Source organism: Acanthopagrus latus, chromosome 9 (genome assembly GCF_904848185.1).
Source record: "Acanthopagrus latus isolate v.2019 chromosome 9, fAcaLat1.1, whole genome shotgun sequence".
NCBI lineage: Eukaryota > Metazoa > Chordata > Actinopteri > Spariformes > Sparidae > Acanthopagrus > Acanthopagrus latus.
Genome location: NC_051047.1, coordinates 5,996,476 through 6,024,397, shown reverse-complemented (window position 1 = coordinate 6,024,397; position 27,922 = coordinate 5,996,476). Strand labels below are relative to the sequence as shown.

General features: G+C 39.7%; 1 protein-coding gene across 3 annotated transcripts in view; it reads left to right on the top strand.

Moving 5' to 3' along the window:
• rnf17 (ring finger protein 17) overlaps nucleotides 1–26,308 on the top strand; it is a 32,247-nt gene extending 5,939 nt beyond the window's left edge. The window contains exons 3-38 of one of the 3 annotated variants that reach the window (XM_037110323.1): nucleotides 3,874–3,971; nucleotides 4,090–4,177; nucleotides 4,978–5,067; nucleotides 5,205–5,308; nucleotides 5,532–5,700; nucleotides 6,196–6,272; nucleotides 7,978–8,052; nucleotides 8,260–8,543; nucleotides 8,654–8,740; nucleotides 9,410–9,568; nucleotides 9,941–10,112; nucleotides 10,474–10,615; nucleotides 10,994–11,181; nucleotides 11,328–11,457; nucleotides 11,885–12,044; nucleotides 12,317–12,432; nucleotides 12,730–12,847; nucleotides 12,991–13,108; nucleotides 14,689–14,943; nucleotides 15,605–15,752; nucleotides 15,921–16,033; nucleotides 17,068–17,158; nucleotides 17,430–17,551; nucleotides 17,759–17,942; nucleotides 18,854–18,965; nucleotides 19,470–19,633; nucleotides 20,629–20,748; nucleotides 21,063–21,143; nucleotides 21,242–21,364; nucleotides 21,450–21,506; nucleotides 22,462–22,572; nucleotides 22,810–22,933; nucleotides 23,518–23,653; nucleotides 25,024–25,210; nucleotides 25,647–25,775; nucleotides 26,068–26,308. In XM_037110323.1, coding sequence (XP_036966218.1) covers nucleotides 3,874–3,971; nucleotides 4,090–4,177; nucleotides 4,978–5,067; nucleotides 5,205–5,308; nucleotides 5,532–5,700; nucleotides 6,196–6,272; nucleotides 7,978–8,052; nucleotides 8,260–8,543; nucleotides 8,654–8,740; nucleotides 9,410–9,568; nucleotides 9,941–10,112; nucleotides 10,474–10,615; nucleotides 10,994–11,181; nucleotides 11,328–11,457; nucleotides 11,885–12,044; nucleotides 12,317–12,432; nucleotides 12,730–12,847; nucleotides 12,991–13,108; nucleotides 14,689–14,943; nucleotides 15,605–15,752; nucleotides 15,921–16,033; nucleotides 17,068–17,158; nucleotides 17,430–17,551; nucleotides 17,759–17,942; nucleotides 18,854–18,965; nucleotides 19,470–19,633; nucleotides 20,629–20,748; nucleotides 21,063–21,143; nucleotides 21,242–21,364; nucleotides 21,450–21,506; nucleotides 22,462–22,572; nucleotides 22,810–22,933; nucleotides 23,518–23,653; nucleotides 25,024–25,210; nucleotides 25,647–25,742 — 4,599 coding nt within the window. In that variant the 3' untranslated portion in view covers nucleotides 25,743–25,775; nucleotides 26,068–26,308. Of the gene's footprint in view, nucleotides 1–3,873; nucleotides 3,972–4,089; nucleotides 4,178–4,977; nucleotides 5,068–5,204; nucleotides 5,309–5,531; nucleotides 5,701–6,195; nucleotides 6,273–7,977; nucleotides 8,053–8,259; nucleotides 8,544–8,653; nucleotides 8,741–9,409; nucleotides 9,569–9,940; nucleotides 10,113–10,473; nucleotides 10,616–10,993; nucleotides 11,182–11,327; nucleotides 11,458–11,884; nucleotides 12,045–12,316; nucleotides 12,433–12,729; nucleotides 12,848–12,990; nucleotides 13,109–14,688; nucleotides 14,944–15,604; nucleotides 15,753–15,920; nucleotides 16,034–17,067; nucleotides 17,159–17,429; nucleotides 17,552–17,758; nucleotides 17,943–18,853; nucleotides 18,966–19,469; nucleotides 19,634–20,628; nucleotides 20,749–21,062; nucleotides 21,144–21,241; nucleotides 21,365–21,449; nucleotides 21,507–22,461; nucleotides 22,573–22,809; nucleotides 22,934–23,517; nucleotides 23,654–25,023; nucleotides 25,211–25,646 lie in introns of all 3 variants that reach the window. The other 2 variants (XM_037110322.1, XM_037110320.1) reach the window with 2 other exon arrangements.
• Nucleotides 26,309–27,922: the final 1,614 nt, after the last annotated feature.

Below are 27,922 nucleotides of genomic sequence, written 5' to 3'. Positions count from 1 at the left end.
GGGGCGGGGGGGCAAGAGACCCTTTCCTCTCTGCTCCCTCGCTGGACGTGCAAACTTGTTCTTAACTGACACACACAGCTGCTCAGATGGTCTCGTTAATAGTCGATTCAGGGACGTCAAACTACTGCTATTTATTCAAAAAAACAAACATGATATCGGCAAATTTTTTTTACTATCAAGTGACAAGGCCTTAAAGAACAGTATTTCTATTTTCAAAAATGTGGTATTTGGAGCTAGTTAAAAAAAGGTGCCTTTTCTGCTTTTCTCCGAAAATCCTCTCTCCAATTTACATTGGAGTGAATGAAGCAGTTGAGAACTACTCTTGTCGGTTAGAGGCAAAAAAAAATTTAAAAATGTAAATCCTGCCAATAAAGTAGACACATTGTGAGAAAGAAGACAAATGTGGCTACAACTTTGGACAGTATCACTGTTGTAGAGTGAAATTTGTGGCTGGGAGCGTCATGTAAAGAGAACATTGCTGAGAGTTTTTTTGAGTCTCCCCTGCTCTGACGGTGACATCACCTGCTGTGCTGGCACGAACATTCCGCCACACACGAACATTGAAAACTCTGAATTTTTCCAAAATCACTCACAATGATTAAAGGGTCAGCATTCAAAAACTACACAATGTAGGAAACAAGTTGAAGACACCTCAAATACACAGGACTTGTGCCTACATTTTGAAGTTTGAATGGTGTTTCTAGGTGAATGTATCCCAGAGCAGGAGATGTTTGACAAATGTCGAAGATTTAGCGACCAAAAAAATGACGGAGGATGAATAATAAGAAGACGACGCATGAGCAATAACAACAGTATAGCTTTGCTATAGAGGGGTCAATAGTGGGCTGTGGAGCACAGCACCACTAATGACTGGTCAAGACTTTGCAGAAAAAGCTACATTTTTCAAAAGCTGAAAAGGCAGAAAAGGGCTGAAAATTAATAGCCTGAATGGGCTAAAAAAGCTTTTGATAGCTGAACAGTTTCTCTAGTAAGGCTGGGCAATATGGCTGAAAAGTGCATCACGATATACACTACCGTTCAAAAGTTTGGGGTCACCCAAACAATTTTGTGTTTTCCATGAAAAGTCACACTTATTCACCACCATACGTTGTGAAATGAATAGAAAATAGAGTCAAGACATTGACAAGGTTAGAAATAATGATTTGTATTTGAAATAAGATTTTACATCAAACTTTGCTTTCGTCAAAGAATCCTCCATTTGCAGCAATTACAGCATTGCAGACCTTTGGCATTCTAGCTGTTAATTTGTTGAGGTAATCTGGAGAAATTGCACCCCACGCTTCCAGATGCAGCTCCCACAAGTTGGATTGGTTGGATGGGCACTTCTTGCGTACCATACGGTCAAGCTGCTCCCACAACAGCTCAATGGGGTTCAGATCTGGTGACTGCGTTGGCCACTCCATCACCGATAGAATACGAGCTTCCTGCTTCTGCTCTAAATAGTTCTTGCACAATTTGGAGGTGTGTTTAGGGTCATTGTCCTGTTGTAGGATGAAATTGGCTCCAATCAAGCGCTGTCCACTGGGTATGGCATGGCGTTGCAAAATGGAGTGATAGCCTTCCTTATTCAGAATCCCTTTTACCCTGTACAAATCTCCCACCTTACCAGCACCAAAGCAACCCCAGACCATCACATTACCTCCACCATGCTTAACAGATGGCGTCAGGCATTCTTCCAGCATCTTTTCATTTGTTCTGCGTCTCACAAACATTCTTCTTTGTGATCCAAACACCTCAAACTTAGATTCGTCCGTCCACAACACTTTTTTCCAGTCTTCCTCTGTCCAATGTCTGTGTTCTTTTGCCCATCTTAATCTTTTTCTTTTATTGGCCAGTCTCAGATATGGCTTTTTCTTTGCCACTCTGCCCTGAAGCCCAGAATCCCGCAGCCGCCTCTTCACTGTAGATGTTGACACTGGTGTTTTGCGGGTACTATTTAATGAAGATGCCAGTTGGGGACCTGTGAGGCGTCTGTTTCTCAAACTAGAGACTCTTATGAACTTATCTTCTTGCACAGTTGTGCAACGCGGCCTCCCACTTCTTTTTCTACTCTGGTTAGAGCCTGTTTGTGCTGTCCTCTGAAGGGAGTAGTACACACCGTTGTAGGAAATCTTCAATTTCTTAGCAATTTCTCGCATGGAATAGCCTTCTTTTCGAAGAACAAGAATAGACTGTCGAGTTTCAGATTAAAGTTCTCTTTTTCTGGCCATTTTGAGCGTTTAATTGACCCCACAAATGTAATGCTCCAGAAACTCAATCTGCTCAAAGGAAGATCAGTTTTGTAGCTTCTGTAACGAGCTAAACTGTTTTCAGATGTGTGAACATGATTGCACAAGGGTTTTCTAATCATCAATTAGCCTTCTGAGCCAATGAGCAAACACATTTCACCATTAGAACACTGGAGTGATAGTGGCTGGAACTAGGCCTCTATACACCTATGTAGATATTGCACCAAAAACCAGACATTTGCAGCTAGAATAGTCATTTACCACATTAGCAATGTATAGAGTGTATTTCTTTAAAGTTAAGACTAGTTTAAAGTTATCTTCATTGAAAAGTACAGTGCTTTTCCTTCAAAAATAAGGACATTTCAATGTGACCCCAAACTTTTGAACGGTAGTGTAATTGTTTCATATCAGTAGATATCAATAATTGTTTTGTTTTTGTTTTGTTTTGTTTTTTTTTTTAATAAGATTTTTTTTTTTTTTTTAAATAACCCTTTAAAAGTTGATTACGGGTGAGATAAAAAAAAAATAAAAAAAAACAGCTTTCCGAATCAATCTAAGACATGAGACAAGTGATAGAATAGAAGCTGACATTGCTGCTTGAAAACTTGGACGAGGTAGGGAACGAATTTGTTCAGTGTGTACACCTGCGTTGGAAGCTTTCAGAACCGCGTGGACATTGTCTGCTCTGATTTAATGTGCAAAGTCTGCAGAGGTTGGCTTTCAGCCATCTGAGCCATTGGATTCTCTGATTGGTTGTGTGTCAGCTGTACGACCATTCTGATTGGTGGTGTGCTAGGGAATTGGCGCGGTGTGTGGGAGGGATGGAATACTGTGTGCGCTTTGTTTGTCTACTCACTCCATTCCATCATTTCCTGTTTTCTTGTAGCGCCACCCACTTATTGCATCTCACGTAAGTGCATAACGTACACACTACTGTGGAGCTGGCAGCATGTCGAAGCAGTGTGTTCAATGCAGCTTTCTGCAGAATGGGTCTGACGAGGCAACAGAGCGGTCGGATAAAGGCAGTCGGCTGTTGGTTTGAGTCTTGGCAGTATGTGGGGGGCCTTAAGTCCTACATCTGAAATAAGACCATTGAGACCTTTCTTCTCCAGTTTTTCCAGTTGCTCTCCACTCTAGCGGTCATGTAACCCACTCTAGCTCACACAATACACACACATTATAAAATCTGAGGACAAAAAACTTAAAACTAAAACTGTGATGATTTTAAAAGCCTAAAAGATTTGAAAAAGCTGAATACATGCCCAATAGTTCAAAGTCTTGGAACTCTTTAAAAGTTGGAATGGTGTCTGTAGCTCAAAGTATGAAGGACAGGAAGAGATTGAAAGTCGATGAGTTTTGAAGAGGATTTGAAGATTTACAGGGCAGGGCAGAAAGAGCTTGAACATTTTGATAGTTGGACGGTTTCTCTAGCGGAGCGTATGCTGATGTAGTAGCAGAATGAAATTGCAGCATTCACACATTATAATCTGGGTTACCTGGTTGTTATGGTTGGCCATTTGTTTAATCTTGCTTTGCTTGTCAGATTTGTGAATAGCATCATGTTCACCGCTACAAATGTTCAAGTGGGAGGATGTCAGTGAACAAACAAGCCCACTCTCTGCAGGTTGAGTCAAGCATTCCTAAAGGTGGGGTGTATGGGCTGCAGGAGGACAGCAGAATCATTGGCCTCATCTACACTGCTAAAATGAACAAGATGAAAAGGTAAAACTTCAGTTCTAAATGTTAAGCTCAAGCACAATACAGCCACGTGTACTTACGTGTAATCATTTGAACATCTTTTGTCCCACTGATAATAACTTTGATGTGGTATTTCCTGAAGCCTCCGGATAGAGAGATCCAGGAATCGCAAAAGAAACAAATTACCAACTTCTACAGATAGGAATGCCAATACAGTGGATATGGATCAGGTATGTTTGGGTTACAGGTGGGGAATAAAAATTTCACATCAGTAGGGCTGCATCTATCGATTATTTTAGTATTCAAGTATTTTGCCCATTATTCTTGCAAGTAATCAGATTTTCATTAAATTACTTTTGCTTTATAAACAGCAATAGTAACATACAAAAGAGAAATAAGACAGGTTACTCAAATAAAGTATTTGTTTTCTTTTTTTGAAAAATCTACTTTTTAAGTGCTTAATTACACTCATGGCTGTCTCTGCAGTGTGATCTGAAACAGTGCCTTAGAAATATTTTCTTTTTTTTTCTTTTAATAATTGAGCAGCAGTAAACAACAATATGTGTAGCTGCTGTGATACATGTGTGACCGTACCTGTTTGGAAAAATAAGTGCAAATAGGTCTAATAAATATTAAAAATATAATATGTAAATATAATATATAAATGAATATATATATATGTAAATGTATATTAATAGAACCTATGCGCCCTTAAAGTTTTATATATCCTGACTCTCCTGGGAATATCTTGGGTTCACTAGTGTAGCAAGAAGTTGGGGCTTGTGAAAATGTTGTAAGGATACTCTGAGAATAGTTTAAAAAAATGGCTAAATTAGGTGTACTTGTGTTCCAGAATATCTGATCAGGGTTCAAGCTTCTACTAAAATGCAATTATACTTTGAGTGTCTGCATAATGACATACATTTTTAATCTGCCTTTATCTTAAACTCACCTAACTGGAAGGGATGGTGTATAGTGACCTAAATTATTCAGATTAAACTGGTTTAAATTCTGGTTATGTTTTATTCAGCCAGCTGCTATCGAGAAGATTGAGCAGACTGTGGATGAGGCGTTGGCCCAGGCTGCAGAAAATCTTGCCCAGCTGGAACACATCCATGAGGTGAAAGATGATTGTAGACATTATTTAGTTCCTAACAGGAAGAATGTTGAATTTTTGCACATCAGAATGAAAAAAGAAAAAAAAATCTCAACACTTTGTTTGTGATTGTGATTCATGTCTGCGTTTCAACTGTGCAGACCCTGACAACTGGTCTAGCAGAACAGGTGAAGAGAGAGAGAGCTCGGCTTGGGATGGAGGTCATGCAAGCGACAGACAAAGCTTTACATGCTGTTCAAAAGTGGTAGGGACATAAAATTGTCTAAATAGATTTACTGAAGAAAATAAATGTGGTAAATTGAGATGTCATGTTCACATGGGATTTCACACAGGTTGCTTTTCTCTTTAGATTGTTTTATCCTCACCAAATCAGAGACTAGTATCAGGAATAGGAATGTTTAAGGTTTTTTTGAAGAAGGTCTTTAAAGTGATATGTATCCTGATGCCTGTAATTTTTTTCTCAACAGGAAAGAAGCACAGATTAATCAGCTGACAAAACTTGAGGCACGATTCTCCACCACTCAAGTGCAGGTGTGCTGTGTCCAGGGGAGGATAAAGTCCTTGAACATTGCCATGCAGATGGCCAGAGAAGTCCGACGTGTCCCCATTCTGGGGCAGTATTGTACCCTTGATAAGGTATGAAATGTTATGTCTATATCTACATGTACATCACAGCATATAATGTGTTAGCTCCCTTATGGCTAGATTCCCCCAGATACATGTCCAGTCGGGCTGCTGGATGCTGGAGCAAGCCTCAGCAATCCAGCCGAATTCAGCATAGAGCAGACAGGAAATCATACACCAGAACAACAACCGGTTAAGTTTCAGGCTGAGTAGCCAGCCAGTTATAGCAACTAGGGCTTAGTAAGATAGTCTGGCTATGCAAGACTCTCTAAAATTAGTAAAGCGTGATTCAGTTTGTTAAGCAATATTTACTCGTAAATGCCAAATTGTCTTTCATCCCAGAGGCGTCCAGAGGAGGATTTCAGTTCGTCTTTTGTGTGATGTCTTGCTATAGAACCACCGATAAGGAAATGATAGTTTCTGGTAGCAGCTTGCGCACTTGATTCCAACAACGTCCTTATTCCTCCCCCGTGTGTGTGTGTGTGTGTGTGTGTGTGTGTGTGTCAGGTTCTGGAGACATTGCAGGATCCTGTGGATATTCAGTCCTTTGATACAAAATGCCTTACTTTGGATTCTGGAATTAGGTTTGTCACTTTTAGCCTGATGTTTATTGTATAGTCTGTCTGTCTGGATTCTGTTTTATGTTGGACCTTCTGCCTTGTTTTAACAAGTGCTATTTTACTTTTGTGGTACATATAACAGTATGTGAACAACACAAAGGAACAACAATAAGTAGGGGTGGGAATCTTTTGGCACCCCATGATTTGATTCGGATTCTGAGGTCAACGATTTGATTCTAAACCGATTATTGAAGCATCTTAATGCAACAGTTTTTTGTGTACATTTCCATGCATGATTTATAGTAATAATAGTAATAATCATATCATAATAATCAAATCTGAGTTTGCTAATCACTTCCTACTTTTGTGGTGATCATTAAATTAATTATTTTAATGTTTCATTAAAGAAAAGGCTTTTCTTTGTAACAAACAGATTTGACTTGAACACAGAATCTCCTGTTACAGGCAATGAGCATATCCCTGAGAGTAAAACAGTATACTATAGCCTATATAAAGACAAAAAAGCTTTCAATGCAATAATCAATGCAGCTTGCATTTCAACACATTATGGACCTGCTTTTGGTCATTGATAATAAAAAATAAAGAGATTAATTTTACTTCTCTATGTGTCATTAAAGAAAAAGCTGCTCCCAGTCAAAGAGAAGAATAAGACTTCTCCTATCAGAAAACCCGCACGAGTGAATACAGACGCAAGTCGTTGCCGGACGCTGCACTTCCAAAATTACGAGTTCCGCCTCATGTGTTCTGTCAACATTATGTCGTTAATTAGCATTTAGAAAATCGATTTTTAACTTTTGTAAATCGATTCAGAATTGTCCGCATCGCGATGCATCTAAGAATCGATTATTTCTCCCACCCCTAACAATAAGTAAATAATACAGAACAATATACTACAATAGGGATGTGAATCTTTGACAAGCTCATGATTATATTCAATTGTCAAAATGATTGTAATTAAAATTTGTATTATTGATTAAATGAATAGAAAAGGGGGCATTATTTTCATTCTAATAGTGCTGTACCCTTAATTGGGGTTCCTAATCTGCTAAAACACAAATATGAAACACAACTTTAATTGAAGATAAACATTCTGCAGCTTTTTTATTTAAAACGAGTTAACAGCAATAATCAACAAAATGATTAATTCAAAAGCATGCATATATGTGGATAACAAAATAAGGAGTGTGCTGGTTGTGTTATTAAATTTCTAAGATCAGCAGTGAGTGAGCTTTGGGTTATTTTCTTCAGTTGTCAGCTGGTTTTGTTTATAACTGCTGACTGCGGCTCTGCTCCATTAACATTACATCATAACATCTTGTGACAGCATAAAAAGTACTCACAAACATGTGGCCTGCTTAATGTTTGTCTTGCAAATTTATGCTTGTTGCTTTTAGTGTAGATGAATTTCAAGATAGCTCTAGCATGCGCATGCTATAATCTTGATTCTTATGTGCATCGATTTTTTTTTTTACCCACCCTTATAGAAGTGTTATGAATGGATTCTCTGATGCAGCAGCCACTGTAGCTGGTACCCAGTGTGTTCACAATAATTCCCAGAATAGAAGGGACACTTTGAATATTTATGTTTTTGCTACTGCTTTTCTTGTGCTGTAGATGCATGAAGCAAAGGAACCTGCCCAACATTGGTTGCAGGCTCTGACTATTACCTTTGATTTTAAAGTTGGATATGGCTATGTTTGTGTTCTAGTTGTGTTTTCCACTCAGAAAGTCTGAATCAGGGTCTGTCACTGTCACTGAAGATGGAACACAGTGACCCAAAGTGGTGAGTCTTTCAGTGTGTCTTTTTGTTTACTTTGGTGTGAGGATGAAAACTGCTAAGAGGTTCTATCTCTTTGATTCTGGCAAAGTAAAAACCTCAACAAACCAGAATCTTACACACAGTATTATGTTTAATTATGTCAAATTACATTCTTCCTCTTTGTATTGCTTTTTATTCATATGGTATCTGTGTTGTTCTGTTCGCTTTTAGCTTCTCCGAGTCTCTTCCTAAAGGCCACCAGCCAGGCAACTTTCCCAGAATATCCCCCAGGCAATATTCAGAGGGCAGGCATGGTAGTTGCACCCCACCAACTGGCAGGAAGCTCCCCACCCCACATAAACAGGACAAGGAGAGCCCTGGTTTGTCATCACGGGGTTCCTCTCCATACCCAAGACCTCGTCACAGGTCAAGCCTTTCTCGCCACAGCTCAGCCTCAGATCTTGGAACTCCAGATGTAATTATTGAGGAGCTGTTCGATGAAAGACAAGAGCACGGTGTGTGTGTGTGTGTGGTTTTCTCTCGAGTCGCTGTTCACTTAAATAATGTCAGATCTAATAAAGTTTAGGCCAATACAGTTAAACAATAATATTGTATCTCTCTGCAGCTCTCCCACCCACTGGCCCTGAGCTGGCTAATGATAAGTGGAGAATCCAGAGGAGAAGGAAGAGTCTGTTTGACAATAGGAGAAATGGTACAGTAACTGACATTGATACATCAACTGGAGCATATACACGGACTTGGATATCTTTTATATTTGCTGTCACATTGAAATAAAATGTGGGAAAAAAATCTTTTCAGTTCATTTCTAGTTAATAAAATGCAGTGCACATAAACTGAACTTTGTAAGTCATTTTTACTATCTTAAAAAGAATCAATGGATTCATATACTTCTATATATTATCCATATATATTTCATGTCTAGTCACTGACAGTTTGTGACACTTTTTGTGTGACATCTACACAAATTAAACTGTCAGGTGCATATTTACTGTAGAGCACTCAGTGAACACCTTCAGCTAGCAAATAACTGATTTCCTTTGTGCCATTATGGTGGCAAAAAATCCAACATGAACCTATAGAAAATGCATACTTACTGAACTATTTTCTTCTCCTGCACATCTTCATCCCATCATCCTTTTGTCTCTCATCCAATCTGGAAATCTCACAAAATTCTCACCTCCTGCTTCCTCATTCCCTTATACCTTTACTTCCATTTGACCTTCCTTGCCATTCTACTTCTCTCCCATGCAATCCAATGTTCCTGTTTTCTCATCCTTCTCTTTGGTCTCTCTTAATTTATATTATCCCTATACTATCACCTTTCTCTTTTTCTTTCTCTTTTCTTGCTCATCTCTCCTAGTCATCCAGTGGGTAGCGGTAACCCATGTTGTGAATCCAAGTCACTTCTACGTTCGCTATGTGGCAGAGAAGAGGGAACATGAGGTCCTATCTAAGAGGATCAACAGCTTCGTCCGCAGGGATAATTGTCACTTCACTTCCAATGACACAGTGGAGACCGGTGTGTGGAGAAATTAGGGGAATTTTAGTTTTCAGTTTTGATTAAAGTCTATTCCATGTAGCCATGAAAGGTACTGCTGATGTCTTTGTTAGAGGTTTAAGGAAATATCTTTGACAAATTAATGTTGAGCAAATTAGAGAAGAATTTAAGTTTGTGCTGCTCCTGATGATATATTAAATAGTTGGTCCATGTACACATTAATGTCCATTTAAGAGCATTATAGTGACTGTAATGATCTATTTATTCATTACAAAATTATTTTAGTGATAATAAATCAACAGAAAATGTTATTCAACTCCTTCGTTTTGTCTCCAATTCTGTTTTTCTAAGAGTGTCAATTGATTTAGTTTCTGTTTTGGCTCTCCACTTTAGGCTCTGTGGTCTTTGTTAAGTGGAAAGCGGAGCTGTGGTGCAGGGCCAATGTAGTTGAAGTGGTGCAGAATGAATGTGTGGAGGCTGTAAAATCCTGCCCGGTCTACCAGCTGGCCAGCATCCGAGTCTTCCTCCCCGACTATGGCCTCACCAAGATTATCACCATACAAAGGTACACACGTAAATAGACAGAAGGTGTACATATCAGTGTTTCCCACAGACTGAATATATTTTGGCCAGTGATCCAGAGTAGGGTTTTTTCACTGTCTGCTGAATTATTAAACTATGCAAACTTTTCTATTATGTTAAAAGGTTGTACATCGATAAAACATCTCAGCATCTGCAGCTTCTCAGCAGTGCAAAGAATTATTTAATCAGTGTACTTTGATACATATACTGTTTGTGTGTCCTAAATGCTTAACGGACCAACTATCGATGTCTTGAATGTGAAGCCTTATTTCAGTTACTCAGTAGAATATTGCACACGGTTTCTGTAGTACATCCTCAGCTCTTCTCTGACACCTTTTGTCCAGTGAGGAGAGGATCACTGAGTCTTCACTGAAAGAGGTCAACAACCACCTTAGGAAGGTCAATGAGGAGATGAACATGGAGCTGGGTCACTTTGCTCCACAAGCCATCAGATGTTCACTCAAGGACCTTGTCCCCTATGATCTGGTAAGGCCACTAAGTGTATATATAGTAGTATCAGTTTAGCCTAAATAATGACATTTCCCTTCTCTTATAAGGGATGTAAAAGCATATCATATGGTGACCCTCAAGTTTACAAACACAAATTAGTATGTGTGCTGTTTATGATGAATTAAGAGGGAAACACAAACTTTTGAGTGGACAAATGAGCAGAACAGAAGGGTAGCCCTTCGTGTAAATAAAAATGGTAGCCAGAAAATAAAACATTTACTGCAGTATACACAAAATTCTGCATGCACTGTTTAGGCAACAGATAATCTATCAAGGTTTTATTGCTTTATTTCTTATATTAGAGTGTTTTTATTTGTTTTGTAAAATGTATTGTCACATTGTGTGCGTGTTCAGGCAAAGGGTTGGAGTGAAGAGGCACAGGTAGAATTCCAGAATATGGTTGGCTCCGCAGCAGTGGAGATGCGGCCTTTGGGTCAGGACAGAGAGTATTTGTTGGTGGACCTGAGGAAAGCGCCCATGGACCAATCCAGTGATGTACCCATCTCTGTCAGAGAGTTCCTTGTTTTCATTGAAGTGGCCAGGTACATGTGCATGTGCAAATAGCCAGGAAAAATTCTGATGAGCAAAGTGGTATTTTGAAATCAAATGGATTAAATGTCTAATTCTAGCTGAATGTTGAGCCACATAACTGAAGTGGCTGAACATTGGCTGTGCTCTTCCAAAAAAGGTTTTATTCTCCAGTGACGTTGGGCAGGAAGCCCCTGCAGTACTACCCTCCTGTCTATCCCAAGATGAACACAGAGCTCAATGCTGTGGTGTCCCACATCAACAATCCTGCGGACTTCTACATCCAGATGGTACTAAATATGCATATAAATGTATACATACACACGGACACGCACACATATATATTGTAATTCCTATGAAACTCGTCACTCTGTGTGTCAGACACTCTGAGTCAATAAGAGGACTCTGGGCGCTTTGTTTTCTCTCTGTTGTGCAATAATTAAGACTATGTGCAATAACCCATATATTTTCAACTTTAGCATTATTTATTACGCTGCATATATGGATATATTCTAGGAGAAAGTACGTTCCTTGTATTTTTGTTCTGCTTTTGTTGTTGTGGCTTATGTATAGTTTTCATTGGGGTAGTTTTAAAATGGAGCTAATAAAAGTTATCCCAGGTCCAACTTTTTTTTTTTTTTTTGAGGGGGTGGGGGGGTCTTTTTGGTTTTTTTTACAATTATTAATTTCTTTAATTTCACCGTTTCCATCCACCAGGTTGACAACATGGAGTCCATGTTACTCTCAGCCAAGCTGCAGGATTGTTACAATGCCACAGTGGCTGGGGGAGATGACCTCAGGGTCTACTGCCCTGTGATAGGACAGGCCTATGTTGCCCGCTATGATGACAAGTTGTGGTACAGAGCACAGGTCATAGGTGAGGATGTCTGTATGTGCATGTCACAGTTTCAATACATTTCTGTTTTAAGGGTGGTTATTTCAGATGTGTAACATAAATGCTGTGTAACAAGAAAATCTAAATCCAGTTCAAGTTTTATGAGAATGTTCACTAGAAACGGCCTGTTTTTTTTGTTTGGTTTGGTTTGGTTTGGTTTTTGCAAAGCAGCTGTTTAACGATGCTTCTCTGGGATGTGTGTGTGTGTGTGTGTGTGTGTGTGTGTGTGTGTGTGTGTATGTGTCCGCAAGCAGGTCATCCAGGGGGCAGAAAAGTTGAGGTGCGATATGTGGACTTTGGCAATAAGGACATTTTGTCAGTCAGCAACTTGAGGAAGATTAAGGATGAGTTCTTTGCTCTTCCTTCTATGGTGAGAATACTGCATTTGATTGATCAACTGATGTTTACTTTTTAACTTCTGTCATAAATAAATGAATAACATAAATAAATGGTTTATATATTTTTTTTTTTCAGGATTTTTTAAGATTAGTTCCTGCACTGTTTCCTCATTGCAATTTTTAGAACACATTTTGATTCAATTTACATGCATATTTTCATCTAATAGTTGGGCTTACGTTTTGGACATACTTTCTGAAAGAGCCAAAAATAGTACACTCTTGAAGAGTTCTGAGTTAAGTTAACAGGAAGTGTATCCTCCACTGTTTAGGCAATCCACTGTTGTTTGTCAGATGTGGTCCCACTCAATGGAGAGACGTGGAGTGATGCCTGCACCAAGAGATTCATCAGTCTGGCTGACCAGAAACTCGTCACTATTGTGGCTACAGGTACATGCATTGGTGTTTGAATGCAGTTATTTCATTTTTGAAAATCTAATTAAACAAGAAAATAATTATTCTTACTTGCCACCAAAATCACATGTTGTGGACTGTGTCTTTGTCACCATTTCCTTTTCTCTATACCCTTCTAGGAAAAGTGCGCAAAACTGAGCCTCTGCCAATCAAGCTGTTTGAGAGCAGCCTGAACGGGCCAGTTGCCAGCATAGCTGAGCTACTGGTTAAAGAGGAGCTCGTTCACTTCAAAGAGGGGTGAGACTGAAAATAATGTTGCTCCAAAAATTTAAGGGAACACTTAATTGTCACAGTGTAACACCAAGTGTCAAGAGCATAGAGGAGGATATACCAGGAGACCGACTGTTACATAAGGAGAGCTGACCAGGGCCTTAGGCCTTTTCCACACCAGCTCGGTTAATTTTGCAACCAAGGTTTTGTTAAATAAAAAAACCACATCCACACGAGGGATGTGATAAAATAACTCTGCACACACGCAACCGTAAATCCGCCACCAAGTGATGCAATATACGTGTAATACATATGCCACGGCAGTAGGTGGTGATGTAACGTAAAACGGGAAGGCTGTTTTAACCAGTCAAAGTAGTTTAAAACCAGAACGGGAAAGCGTTGCAAATACCAAAACATAAACAACAATGGCCGCTCGCAATGGGGAATCTTTTGTCTGGACCGAGCTGGTTAACTAGTGTTAGTTCTAGATTGTTAACAACCTCTAACCACCTTCTAACTGTCCTTACGCTGTGTTTACATTGCTGCACGTGCAATATTTACAAAGGCACGCGCTCAGCTCTGACGCAAGCAACGGAAATATTCGCGGTTGTTGTATCCACACGCAACCGCTGAAACCCGAATCGGCCGAAAAACTCACCCTGGACCCCGGTTTCAAAAGACCACAAAAGCATGGTTGCATGTGGACAGAACGTAAAACTGGGAACATAACATAAAATTAACCGGGCTGGTGTGGACGGCTCCCTAGGAGGGCATCAGTTAGGGCCCGATGTTCTCTGGTGGGACCTGTGCTCACAGCCCAGCACTTGGCATTCATGAGAGAAAACCAGAATTATATTGGTGCCCTGCTCTCTTCACAAATGAGAGCAGGTTCAAACTGAGCACAAGTGTCAGGCGTGACGGAGTCCAGAGACGCCATGGTGAATGTTATGCTGCTTGTAACATCATCGAGCATGACCGGTTTGGTGGTGGGTCAGTGAGGTGAGTTCTGGGGAGGCACAGACCTCCGTGTCAGTCGTCAGCACCAAATATCAAGCTTCCACATTATTACTTCAAAGGATGATCTCATTTTCATGGAGACACACTCGGTGTGCACAGAGGGGTGGGACTGTGTGCTTGAGACACATGAGTGACAGAGAAACGGAGGGAAAGCAAAGTTAAGTTAATGCAGCCGAATGAATACGCTGTGATAAGTACCGTTAAAAAAAAAAAAAAATGCAATATTTCGTGGTCGGTGTTGACTCTGTGGCGCACCGCCAAAAATGAATCAATGTGTGGGAAATACGGATATACATCAGTAACGATATTCAACGTGAATAATTCCTGCATTAATATCTGATGTGTGATTAAAGTGTACCATTTCTTTTAGAAGTTGATATCTGATTGGTGATATAATCTGTCATGCTGTCTTTTCCTTAAGTTTTTCTAAGTTCAGCTTTCCTCGTGTTCTTTATTATATCATATTGTCATCTTTAATCTCACACTGTTTTCCTCCACTTCTTGCTGTCGCTCCTCTTTTTTGTGTGCTATTTTAATTCCTCTCTTACTGCCCCCACTATCTCCTCCCATTCTCTCCTGCCTGTCTGCAGAGTCAAGTCCAAGGGTGCCACATTCCCTGGAGAGGATTCTGACATATGGGACACCCCACTCGAGCTTGATTCGGTCCTGGAGGGTGGTGATGCAAAACAAAAAGTCGTAAGAGAACTGAACGAGGAGCTGCTGGAGATTCAGCCTTTGCTGAAGCTCCCTGCCAAACTCAAAGACCTGAAAGTCAAAGTCAGCCACGTCAACTCACCAAGCAGTTTCTATGTGCAGCTCACGCAGAACAACCCTCAGTTCAAAAGGTCAGCAGCCAGACCATGGTTTAAAAGTCCTTTAAATACACCAAATACTGGTACAAAACAAAACATTTTCAGATTTTTCTGTACTGTTGTGTAGAATGCTATCAATACTACTTCGAGAAATACAATCCCTTCCACTTGTTGAAACTATTATTCTAAGTTTCTGTCAGTAAACGTGTCTATTAATCAACAATATTGCCAATAAATTAGTTAATTGAAAGAGGATTATCAAGCAAAAACGTTTGCTGGTCCCAGCCTCTTATATGAAAAGATTTACTGATTCTCTCTTTTTATATTCATGCACTGCTTGTAGGAGGTAACACCGGTGCAGCGATTTTTGTGTAATTTTAGATACGCATAAGATGTGCTCCAATCCATTTAATGTGCAGATTCAATTTAACAGATACGATCATTGTCATTTTCCTGTCTATAGAAATGTCTAAAAATCAGTCACATTCTTTTATTTTGTGTTTTTCCTCAAATGCATGCATTGATGCTTGATGCATCCATCTCCTAAGTTTCTTTGTAGAAACTTTTAGAAGTGTATGAAAAGTGTGAAACACTGTTACCAGCTCACATTCTGCGCTGTTTCCATTAGTTATGTAATGTTGCAAAACTACTGTATAGTGTTATTTCTATGATTATATCTTGTTGTGTTTTTCAGGATCTGTGAGAGGGTGAAGCAGGAGTGTGCACTGATGGAGCCCAAAGATGTGGTGTGGAAGGCAGACATGTACTGCGCTGCACTCATTACTGGGGCTTGGGAGAGAGGACAGATCTGCTCTGACGTCACATCCAGCAACATTGCAGAGGTCTAAAAACATATTTAATGATAATAAGCTTTGAATGTTTACAGTAATGTTCCATAATGGTGTAAATAACAATATTTAAAGGCATTCATCAAACAATGTAGTAGCTTGAAGCTGGTTAGAAATTGATAATGATGATTGTCTCCCCGTCTCTCTGCTGACTGGTAACAGGTGATGCGCTGTGACCATGGCAACACAGTGAAGCTCCATATCAGCAACTTGCGGCCACTGCCACCCTCCTTGATCGGCTCTTTTGCTCTCGAATGCACTCTTACTGACATCAGGTCACACACACACACACACACACACATACAGTATGCAGTAGGAGTAAGAGGTGTCATAGTCTTCACTGGTGTGATAGATTTAGAATAAATAAGAATGGGTCAAAACCTAGTATATAGCTGGACCTTGTCCGGTCAAGGTGCACAAATGTGGCTAATCCGTTACACGGACTCAGTGGTAGAGTTAATGATTGTAATTTATGGAAATTAAATGTTCATGTGACAAAATTAGCAGAATATTCCTTTGTCAACCACTTGATTTGATTGGCAATATTCTATAAAAGCTTAATGTTTGTCTTTTTCAGCTTTTGCATTTTACGTTTAACTATGTATATATATATTGTAAATTAAGTTTGTTTTTATAAATATAATTTTCTTTTAAGTTTATTTATGGCTTGATTTATTTCTACATATGTTATTAGAAATATACATTTTGTATTTATTTTACTTTTAATTTGTATCTTTACTTTGAATTTTAATGATGACCAAAAATATCCTCAAACTGTTAAGAGGGGTGCTTCAGAAATATGGTCTCACTCAGTGTCTCTGTTTGATAAGATATTTACATTGAGGGACAGGAATGTGTATCCCAAGAAAATAAAAAAAGAAAAACACCATCACTGTCTAAAAAGAGAAAATACTTTTTTATTAATTTTGAGGTCATATCACCCATCCTTACCATGTATCAATTCTTTTTTTATGTTTGTGTTTTTTATCACTGTGTGTTTTGAACATCAGACATTAACAGAAGGTAATGGTGTATGTCACAATGTTGAACTATTCTCATCATTTCAAAATGATGTGAGTTGAGTGCGTGATGCTGAAATAGAAGCACTAACTGTTTATCATCTGGAAACTTCATCTTCATTATATACTTGACAGTTGTTGTCTTTGCAGAGTGTCATACAGTGTATGATTATGCACCTGCTTTCCTACGACAGCTGCTGCATCAATTTCATATTTTTGTTTTGGGTGACACTTTCATGGTTTACTTTTCTCTCCTTGACATCCTTCTCACTCTCTGTTCTCTCTTTCAGGCCAGCAGGAGGTCGTTCCTCCTGGACGGCTACAGCCTGCGATATATTCTCTTTCTATCTGACCGGAGCATCAGCTGTTATGACCATCAAGGTTCTTCTTTCATTTTCTCTCCTCATGCTCCAAGTTCTTTCTCTTTGGTCTTTTGCCAACATTTTCTTTGTCTACATACAGTAATTTGTAAAGATGAATAACTGCTTAATAGCTCAATAACTTCAGAGATGCTCTAGCTTTTTTTTATTATTGGTAACATTTTTCACTGCGTCTCACTCTTCAGTTTTAGCTCTTCACCTTGCTCGAATTTTCTTTGTTGCTGTGAAGACCTATTTTCAGTTTTTGTCTTCCTTTCCTCCCTGTTTTCTAGGAGTTGACAGATGAGCGTCCAGTTCCTGTCATACTGTTCTGCTCCAACAAGATGGGACAGTATGTCAGCATTGCAGACTTTCTGGTCAGCGAGGGCCTCGCCCTCAGGGAAAGAAAACCGAGGTCTGTGTATGCATATGTGTCACATGCATGGGAGTATGTGTTTGATTATTATTATTTACAGGTCTCCATATATTTTTTTCTGACTATTTCTCTTTCTTATCAACATTATCACACCCAGAATGCAACTGATTGAACTGTATCTTATTCTTTACTTATGTTTACTTTTGACTGTCATTATAATCTTCAGTTGTTTTTGCCCACTTGCAGAGAAGCTGTCACTGGAAAACCCAAAGAAACTGATGTACAGTCTCCAGTGAGCGAGGCACAAACTGATGTTTCTGATGCTGACCAAAAAAACACTTCTGCAATTCCTTTACCGTCCCTGACCCCCCTCGCTTCCACTACCAACCCTCCAAAACCAGCCCCCCGCACCATTATGTCTGCTGAAATGGTGAGAATACAGATGACCACAGTCTGGACAAGAAATTGTTTTGCTCCACCGTGATTTGACTACAAGAATCAGCCACTGAAGCTAACTTGGAGACAATTTAATACTGTTTTGGCAATTTATTGAGTTCCAAAGGAAATGAGAATTTTCATGACACAAATACTGATATACCCTCTGAACTGTTTAGACCTCTAAGATCATCTGGAGGAGGTCTGCCTACTTCCTCTAGAGGCATAACTAAACAGGGAGAAATAGAATTCTGTTTTCATACACCACTTAGTCTGCCCAGTTGTACACTGGTTATGAGTCCAGCAGACTGTTTCAGTTGGTATTCTCCTCCCCTTCTGCTGTCTGCATGTTGGTGTTTTTCCTCTTCAGGAAACAACCTCACAGCCAGCAACCTATATGCTGAAATGGGAAAGCTACCTTAACCCTAACCTGGTCACGTATGGAACAAACCTAAACAAGCTAGTAGTACATATTCTTTGGACTCCCCACTTGCAAATGTTCCACCGAAACAGATTCACACCAATCATATTCTGCAAAGGCACTGGAAATGATGAATGCAGACCTTTCTCCAACACAGGCAAATTGCCCCTAGAAAACTTGAGGTCTGCTCCAACTCTCATTTCTTTTAAATCAAGCCTTGTGTCTTTTTCTAATTCTTTTTATGTCTTATGTAAAGAACACTGAATGCATAGTTCATGAAAGGTAATATTGGAATAAACTTGGACTGTCTTGACATGTAAAGATGGGCATTCAAGAGACATCGTGACTATGTACTGAATATAACCATCAACATAGAGTAAACATAGCTTCATTGGTCGCACGTGTGTATGTGTTTATGTGTGTGTGTGTGTGTGTGTGTGTGTGTGTGTGTGTGTGTGTGTGTGTGTGTGTGTGTGTGTCTACAGGTAAAGACTCAGTTGTATCAACCCCCAGAGCTGCCATGCCTCGGTCACATCCAGTTAAGTGTTTCTGCTATCGGAGAAGACGGACTCATTTACGTCAGAACACAGAATGCAGGTGCACACGAGAGCGCATCATCACTCAGTTAATGCTGACACCGACTCATTTTATTTAATACTACAAACCTTTGTATGCTAACCTTTCATCTTTATTATAGAAATTTGACTGGAAACATAATCTGTCCATCTTAAAGTCCTTAAAAGTCATTAAAAAACAAATATAAAACATGAGGAGCAGTGAATAATGTCTACCTGTATGTGTAAAACAAAGCGACATCAAAAGGTTTCAGTCCCCCATATTTCTTAGTCATGACAAAAGCCGACATTCTCTTGAAATAATGAGATCATAATGATAGCTCGCAGCTCATTTGCTTTATTCATTTTGACTGCAATTGTATTAAACAGCTGGAATTAAAAATTACAAAAGACTTGTATCTGCTCTGAAATCACACAGTCTTTTCTATTATGTTGACTCAGATGTTTCGATCGGGGAGGAAAATTGCAGTTGAGAGGAGGATTTAAAAAATAATTGTTTTGTTTGTACGTGTTTGGTGTGTGCCAGACTGTCAGCTGGAGCAGCTTCGGGAGAGGATTAATCAGAGTATGAAGACATTGCCCAGACAGAAGCCTTACACCTGGAAGTCGGTTCTTGGCTGTGCCGTCATCGGACCAGATATGTTCTGGTATCGCGGACAACTGCTGGAGGTGCAAGGAGGACATGTGAAGGTCAGAAGACACACATGCTTTGTTATTTTGAAGACTTGCCCTGTATCATTAAATGTGTATTTACAACCAGTTACAATAAAACACCAGAGACAAATGTATATATGTTTCATCTTAAGAGACAACGGCCTTTTTCAGACAGCAAAGGAGGTGAAACCAAGAGAGTTGTGGCTGGCAGTGGGTGGAGGATTTTGTGTAGGGTTTAGTGGAATCTCACAGTGTGGTTTCAGATTGCAACAAACTAAACAGCACTCAGCTCACATTGGCCAATAAAAATGTGAAAGGCCCTCCTTAAGAGTATGTGGTTTGTCTATTCTGGTCCGCTTTAGAAACCCGGCTCAACATAATGGACTTCATGAAAGATTACACAGCCCCTCTGTAGATACAAAAGAGTCATCCAGAGTTCAACTGTTATTATTTTCAGTTGATGACACACTAAAGAAAGCGTAATTATGAATGTTATAATCCATTTCTACCCCTTAATCTCCAGAAACTCTCTACACTGGACCTTTAAAATCAAGTTTGTCTGGCTACACTTTACCCTGTATTGTACTTATCAGTAAATGATAGACTCAGTGTCAGCACATGGAACTGCTGCTGAACGCACTGTCAGCCCAACACTCAGTCACGCTGGATGACAGTAAAGGAGGTTGTGCCACAGTTTTGTTCAAAAGCAGTACAGCCAACTTGACTGTCATTCAGCACTGGTGCTGACAACAGAAATATAGAACAGCCTGCACAATCAAGTCCACTGCTCTCCATTCTCATGACCTTTCTCTCCTTCTGTCTCAGGTTTGCTGTATGGTTTATGGTTTGAGACTCAATTTATATACATTTAAAGCCTGCCATGCTGATGCTCCTGCAATTCTCTTTGTAGAATGCTCCAATCAAAAAATGCAGTGATTTGACTGACGAATACAAGTAGACTCTTGGGTCAAGTTTGATGGGGCAGTTTTATCTCTGACATAGTTGATCATCTTTTTTTTGCATGGTTCCAGGTACAATATGTGGACTATGGGCTGGTGGAGAACATCCCAGTGGTCCATGTGTACCCCAAGCTGCTGTTTGAAGATGTTCCTCAGCTGTGTATGCCCTGCCAGCTGCACGGCCTCAACCCTGTAAGAGAGAGTACTTTCCCTTCTTCTCTCCATTCCCACTACACACCAAAACATGTAATCGCTGGGCCTACTTATAAATATACTAGAAACCCCCTTTAAAGTGAATGTACCAGCTAAACATTTCATTACATTATGGCTTCAGTCTGTCTGTCAGTCTGTAAAACCCATTGGTAAACTGACGTGATATTAAGCTACGTAGCTACAGAAGATTGGTCTGATTGTAAACATTTGATTGAATGAGTAAACTGATTTTTTTTTGGTCATATGCTTATTTAATCTTTTCTCTTTTTCCCTTTTTTCCACTGTATTTTCAGGTTGGTGGTAAGTGGCAGGGGGATGCCGTGTTTTTGCTGAGGGAGATTTTGCTGAACCGCTGTGTAGACATACAAGTCATGGTAAGTTACACTTGAATATATACAAAAATGGTTGTTTTACACACTAACTGCAGTGAATCTGGAGATATTGGCTATAAGAGTGTGTGTTTGTGTGGTAGGAGCTGCCAACTGACCCAAGGGGACCCCTCACAGTTGAGCTCTTCCTTGATGGGCTGAGCCTCAGCAGGATCCTCTGTCACTACGAACACGCCTCCTTGAACCTGACTGTCTCAGCACAGAAGGTCTAAGTTTTGAATTGTGTTGGTTTCTGTTTCCCAAGATCAAGCTTGTCTGCCATAATTAACTCAGGAATATCTGTGTCTTCAGGAGGGACACTCAGTGATGTCTCCTGCCTTCCTGGATGATTGGGACATTGACACTGAGGTAGTTTATTTTTGAAAACAATAGGAGTGGTTCTGAGGAAACTGAGAACACCCAACATGGCAGCTTTTTTAGTATTTGTGACATGAATTTCCTCCCCACACACAGAAAAAAAGCAACCTTCTGCAGAAAACAGGCTTGCTGAATATTTTCCATGCATTAAGAGAGCTGAAGTAAGCAAGTAGTTGGTGAGGAAAGTGGAACATCAAGCAGCTCAAGACTCAGATATACTTCTTAGGAGTTGGAGACCAAACCACAGCTGAAAGATCTATCCAAAACAAAGACATGGGATGCTCATGTTGCTCTATGTCTGCTGTATATCAAAGTAGGCAAGTGTTTGCAAACAGCTTTCCTTAGCATGTGGGAAATTAAGTGACACTTTTCTTAAACTGTGGTATGAGTACCACTGCTGGTATGTTCCCTCCCTCTAGTGCAGAGGAGCCCAGATCTGTTTTGTACTTAAAAAATTATATCAATATGAATGACATGGAACAGAATTTTGAATTACAATACTAAAAGAGTAATGTAATTACTATAAATGTAGTCTGTCTTGTAATATTTTGGTCACAAACTGTTACCTCGCTATGTTTAGGCACTTTGCCCACACATGTTATCCATGATAATTACAAGCTGAACTGTGATGGGAAGATAGTATGCATAGGCAAAATGTAATGAGCAAAACCACTACAGACGTGGCTCCAAACAGAAGCCATCAGGAAAAGAAGGGAAGGAGGTAAATATTTAAAGCAGCACTTTCAATACTGAAGTTTACGACAGTGACAGCATGAATCCTAGCAGCTCATAATGGTGGTATTTGGAGAGCCTGATATTTTAAGTGCTACATGGCGTGAAAAGTTGGTGTCTTTCTACCCTTTGATGACTTGTGAAACATTTCAGGTTGTGAGGTTTTTTAGCAGACATTGCAGGGTAAGTAAATGTAAGACTGATGTGTCTCCAGGGTCTGAGGGGCCCAGAGGAGCCGATGCTGGGGCCCTTTATCGCCCCAAAACTACCACAGAAGGGACAGCAGTTTGAAGTCAGAGTCAAGCACCTGTTGACCCCTAAGGAGGTAGCAACTGAACACACAGATAACATTATGTATAAAATAACTGATGTAAAAATAGTCTCATCAGTGAACTAACCAATTCAAATACAGATGACAAGACTGTTTAAATTACCTACAACTGTATGTACAAGTATTTTCATCATTTATTATTGTTGATGTTAAGTCAGTTATTAACTCCAAATGAAGCTAAACTGATGTTGAAGCTGATAATACAGATGATCCTGTGTGTCTGTCCTGTAGCTCTTCCTGTGGCCTGTGGAGGGAGCAGCTGAGATGGAGGTGGATGGATTGACTCTGGCTGAGGCTCTCGACAGAATCAATGCAAACATCAGCAGTCTGCCACAACTCACCAACTTCCCTTATGGTAACATTTCACTGTCTGTGTTTCTAGTCACAAACACAAAAAAGCTTTAAAAAAATTCTTTAATTCTTTTTTAAATGATGTGCATAAACTTACCCTCCTTCCTCTGCAGTCATCTTGACGCTAATACCACGTTTATGCTGAAATTAGCTTGTATATGCAGGTTTGTCATTGGAAAAGTGGGGAACACAAAAAAGCGTAAACTTGTTTGAAAAGGACTTAATCAAGAATATTCTGAATTGAAGACCACACAGAATCCAACAACAACAGTTACTTTTGAATGAGCACAGACTGAACGCTGTTCTATTGCTGCTCAACAGACACAAATGGAAAGACATTAACAAGCCAGCAGCCTTAACTTCAACACATCACAGCATCCTGCCACTAAGAGAGTAAATCACCATGTTCACCCGGGTGTTGTGTTCACACCGCAGCTGAGTCGAGCCTGTGACCACTGCAGGGTTACTTCACCTAGGATAATAATAATAATAATAATGATCTGGTTCTTGGCCAGTGTGAAAGGGGTATAGGTCATGTTGTATTGTGTATGTGTTGCTGAGAATCACTATTATGCTTGTGGTTTCCAGGCAGTCCGTGTCTGGCAGAGTACAGTGATGGGCAGTATTACCGTGCAAAGCTGATCAAGTTCACCAGCGTGGAGCCCGTCAAGATCCTGGTCCGACATGTCGACTTTGGCTCTGACGACACTTTGCCCCCCAGCAAGTATGAGCTACACACTGCAGGAGTTTAAATGTATTGAAACAGTAGACAGAACTGAACTTCAATCTACACTGAATGAACACCTAGACTGAGTTGCACCAAGGATTTATTTTCAAATGATCAAATCATGGTTTCACTCCAATTTAAAAGTGGAGATGTTGCTCAGTCTCACTGTAAATAAGGGTCCCAAAAACCTGTTGGGAAGCTGAACAGTCCAGTCTGTCCATTGTTTTTCCCTCACAGTTCTCGGCAAAAAACAAACTGAAAATGACCTGCAGACAGTCATATGGAAATCATGGCAGCATTTCACACCAGTTTTAGTGTATGTGTAGAATCACTTTGAATTTCTCTCCGTTGCTCCCTCTCGTCCCCCCCCTTCATCTTTCAGTGGGGTTAAGGAAACTCAAGTCATCATATTTATTGATAATTATTAAAGGCAAACTCCATGTAAACAGGTAGGGCAGGCAGGAATGAACCACTCAGTAATACAGCCGCCACACAGTACACAGGAATCCAGTGTGCCCAGCATGTGAGAGACTCAGGCACTGCAGTGCTCTGTGCTAAATTCAGTCAGCATGCTGCAATATGATAGACATCTTGGTGTAGTGTGTTAGCATGCTTACATTTCAAACACCAAGTGCAACTGAGGCTGAGGGGAATGTCATTAGTGTTGCAGATCTTAAAGCATAGTATTGGATGGCTAAAAAAGTGTTTTTAATTGTATGGCAATACATCCAATAGTTTGACCTAAACCAAAAATGGTGGTTTCAGTTATTGTCCAAAGTCTGTGAACTATGAATTCATATACAAATCAAGCTAATTCATTGATCAGATGTTGGGATATTTATCCAAACGTGAAGACTTTTTCTTGCTAGTGGTGAAAAATGAAAAAAGTTGTTACACAACACTGAGTGGCTATTGAGTTGCTTATTTACACATCCAGAATCTAGTGAGCAACATACTCATCTGAATTTGTGTTTCTGGTAAATTGTTAGGATTAAAATATTGGTTAAAATTGCGATTTGTGATCTCAAGAAAACTATTATCATCATTTAGTGTAGATAGTGAAAATCTCTATCATGACAACACAGTATCGTACTGTATACATGTACACAGCCATGTTTTCATGAGCTTCCACGGGTCAGTAAAAAGATTCTCAAATTACTTCTCATTGGAGATTATTTGAGACCTCATGATTCTGTGTAAAAGTGAATTGCTCTCAGTAGTTTAGTATTTGTGGTCACATTAATATCCTCAGAGTTTAAGAGCTTGTTATTTGGATTCATGTTCTACGAAAGCCCTTGATTGTAGCTGATGTACAGGTGTTCTGGTTACACTGCTGTTTTTTGGGATATTCTGTCACTACCTGTTAGGATTCGTCAGATGCCGGCCGAGCTGCTGAGATTTCCAGCGCGGGCGCTCAAGGTCAAAGTGGCCGGCTTCAAGGCTCCGAGCGTCAACAGAGAGAAAGACGTGCTGCCCTACAGTCCAGCCTGGAGTGTGAAGGCTGCAAGGGAAATGATCGAGTTGTTACACAACAACATCACAGCTTCGGTTGTGGTAAGAAACACACAACAACTTTTAAGAATGAAGAAATAAATAAATGTATTTTTCACTGTCATTTGTTTCAGACCCGAAAAGATAAACAAAAGTTATATTTACATCCAGTGTTACTCACCAAAATGCATCATCTTAATCTTGTTAATGATGATGTGATAAATGAAGTTCCCTCCTCTTTTCCCTACCCTATTATTTTTTTGTTGTTTTTGTTTACATGCATTTTTCTTCTTCACTGCCTTTGCTGGCACATCACTGCATCTGTTGGCATGTTGTTGCCATCCTTAGATCAGTGGAATACGTGCAACTGTTTGTCACTTGCGTACACGTGTGCTCACATACTAGATCTAAACTTAAGACCGAACATGAGGGCGAACATGCTGCTAACTTTCTTTTGTCAGCATCTCACCACCTTCATGTGACCTTCCTGTCTGTTCAGGCCCGGGAACCAGAGCTCACAGTGCTGCTGTACGACGAGAACGGAGAGTTGGTCCATCTGCCTCTGGTCAGCAGCGGACTGGCTGAGCTCGATTGAAGTGGAGTGGAGAGGAGCTCCTCAACCCACAAGGTTCAGTTCATGTATGTTTTCAGATTTATTTCAGGTATTAAAATAAACACATTTAGACAGAGTGCTTTTTTATCTCTGAATTTCAATTTAGTCTGATTTGTTAAACCTCTTATCACTTTATGTCCTCATATTTTTCACTTTGACAAGATGAATCACTGCTCATAAATTCCAAACATAGCCTCTGACATTTTATAGAGTTAACAATTGATCTTTATAAAAAAGTACGCATAGAAAAAGTAGTTTGACAAATTTGAGCCACAGTTAATAAGTTCCCTGTTGTATCTTTTTCCAGTTTAGGCGCTGACGTCCTGTATAGTAAACATCTTGATTTCATTCTGTTGTGCCGTCTGACTGCTGTTGTTGCAGAGTTTACAGTAGTCTGTACTTTGACAGTGTTCCAGTAGAGCAGTGATTTAGTTGAAGTTTGGCTATTTTGTGTTTGGCTGAACACTTTGTTTTCTAGTCATGTGACTCATGTGAGACAGACTTATCTGTATGAAGGTTCTGATTAAAGTCTTCCAATGCTTTCTAGAGTCTCTGTTGTTTTTTTTGTAAATACATTCTTGAAGCTCAATAACATGTCTTGTTGCAGAATTGCTCCTGGACAATGTATTATTAAACAAAGATTCATCATTTTAAATTTAGAAAAAGGTTCAAATTGGACTTCCTGTGGAGTGACACAAGAAGATGACTGTATACTTTCGAGTTCCCAATAAATTGAAATTAGCCCCTGCAGTGTGTCATCTATATTATAGCCTCATTGTTTGCAGGACACATTATATTACATACATGTTCCTACTATGCTTGTTAAGTTTTTTGCTGATAAAACCACACAGTGCATACACATTCTTATTAAATGCCCTTATACTGCCTCAGACATTGAGCAAGGCAAGTAACAGGGCACAGGTACTCTTGCAGATGTTTTTTTTGTGTTCACTTCTATTTGAGCACATACCCAGAGTCACTGAACTCCTATATTATTGACAAAGTTTACACTAAATAAAGAGGTAATTTTACAGTAATTTTCAGGTTCATACTTAAATGTTCACATTATTTTTCTCACATGATGCATTGCTGCAGCCTCCCTTTTACACATTGTGTCTTGAACACCCCGTTTTTCTACAGAGTGAGCAGCTCAATCACTGGTGAGAGATGCATATGCACATTACTTAATGGCGAGGATGCAGCCAATCAGAGGCAGAGTAGGGATGGTCATGCCGAGCAAGGTAGTGTGATCTAAAATAACACTGCTGCAGCAGTAGCAAATGTATGTCTGCATATATAAAACTCTATATAATAACATTTACATAGTGACGCAGTAGTAAGTAACGGAGGTAAAGGCTTGATTCCACACTAGGCTTTTCAGGCAGTGCAGGAGCAGTGATTTCTGTGGGAGAGAGTAACTCCCTTTGGTGTGGAATGTAGACTTCATTTGGCAGACCTTCTACATGCACACAAATGCAACCTAATACAATACAGGAAAGGTTAAACCCCAAAAAGGCTAACATTACCTCTTTAAATGGAAGTTTTGAAACAATGAAGTATAACTTAACTTGAACACTTTGCAACTTGTATGAAAACATTCAAAAAGATGTTGAGAGGTGTGCTACCCTCCCTTTAGACTTTAGTGCCAGAATACAAACAGTTAAGATGATTATCCTACTTAAGCTACTACATTTATCTCTCCTAATGAATATTCCCAAAAACATACTCATTGCCTGGTGCAGGTTGATGTCTAGATTCATTTGGAATAGTAAAAGCCAAGAGAAGGATTTATAGCGCTTCAATTGTTGAAAAATAAGGGAGGAATGGCTTTAACCAACCTTGCAGAATATTTTTACGCAGCCCAACTTGGAAATCTGGCCTGTTGGTGTAGACCTGACTATGAGTCTCATTGGAAAGGGAGATACTGGGTTACCAGACCCAGATCCTGGTTGGCGAGTGTCTAATAGGGGCTTTTAGATACCCTATGGTAGCATTAATGCTACAAATATGGAATTTTATAGTAGAAAAATACAAATTAAAGCAGGGGGTTTGTGTTCTGTGGTGATACGAGTGTGACTCAGATTTTAAGCCGGGGGTGCATGACCCAACATTCAGAGAATAGGCACAAAAATGCATAACGGCAAAATGTACGGTCAGAATTT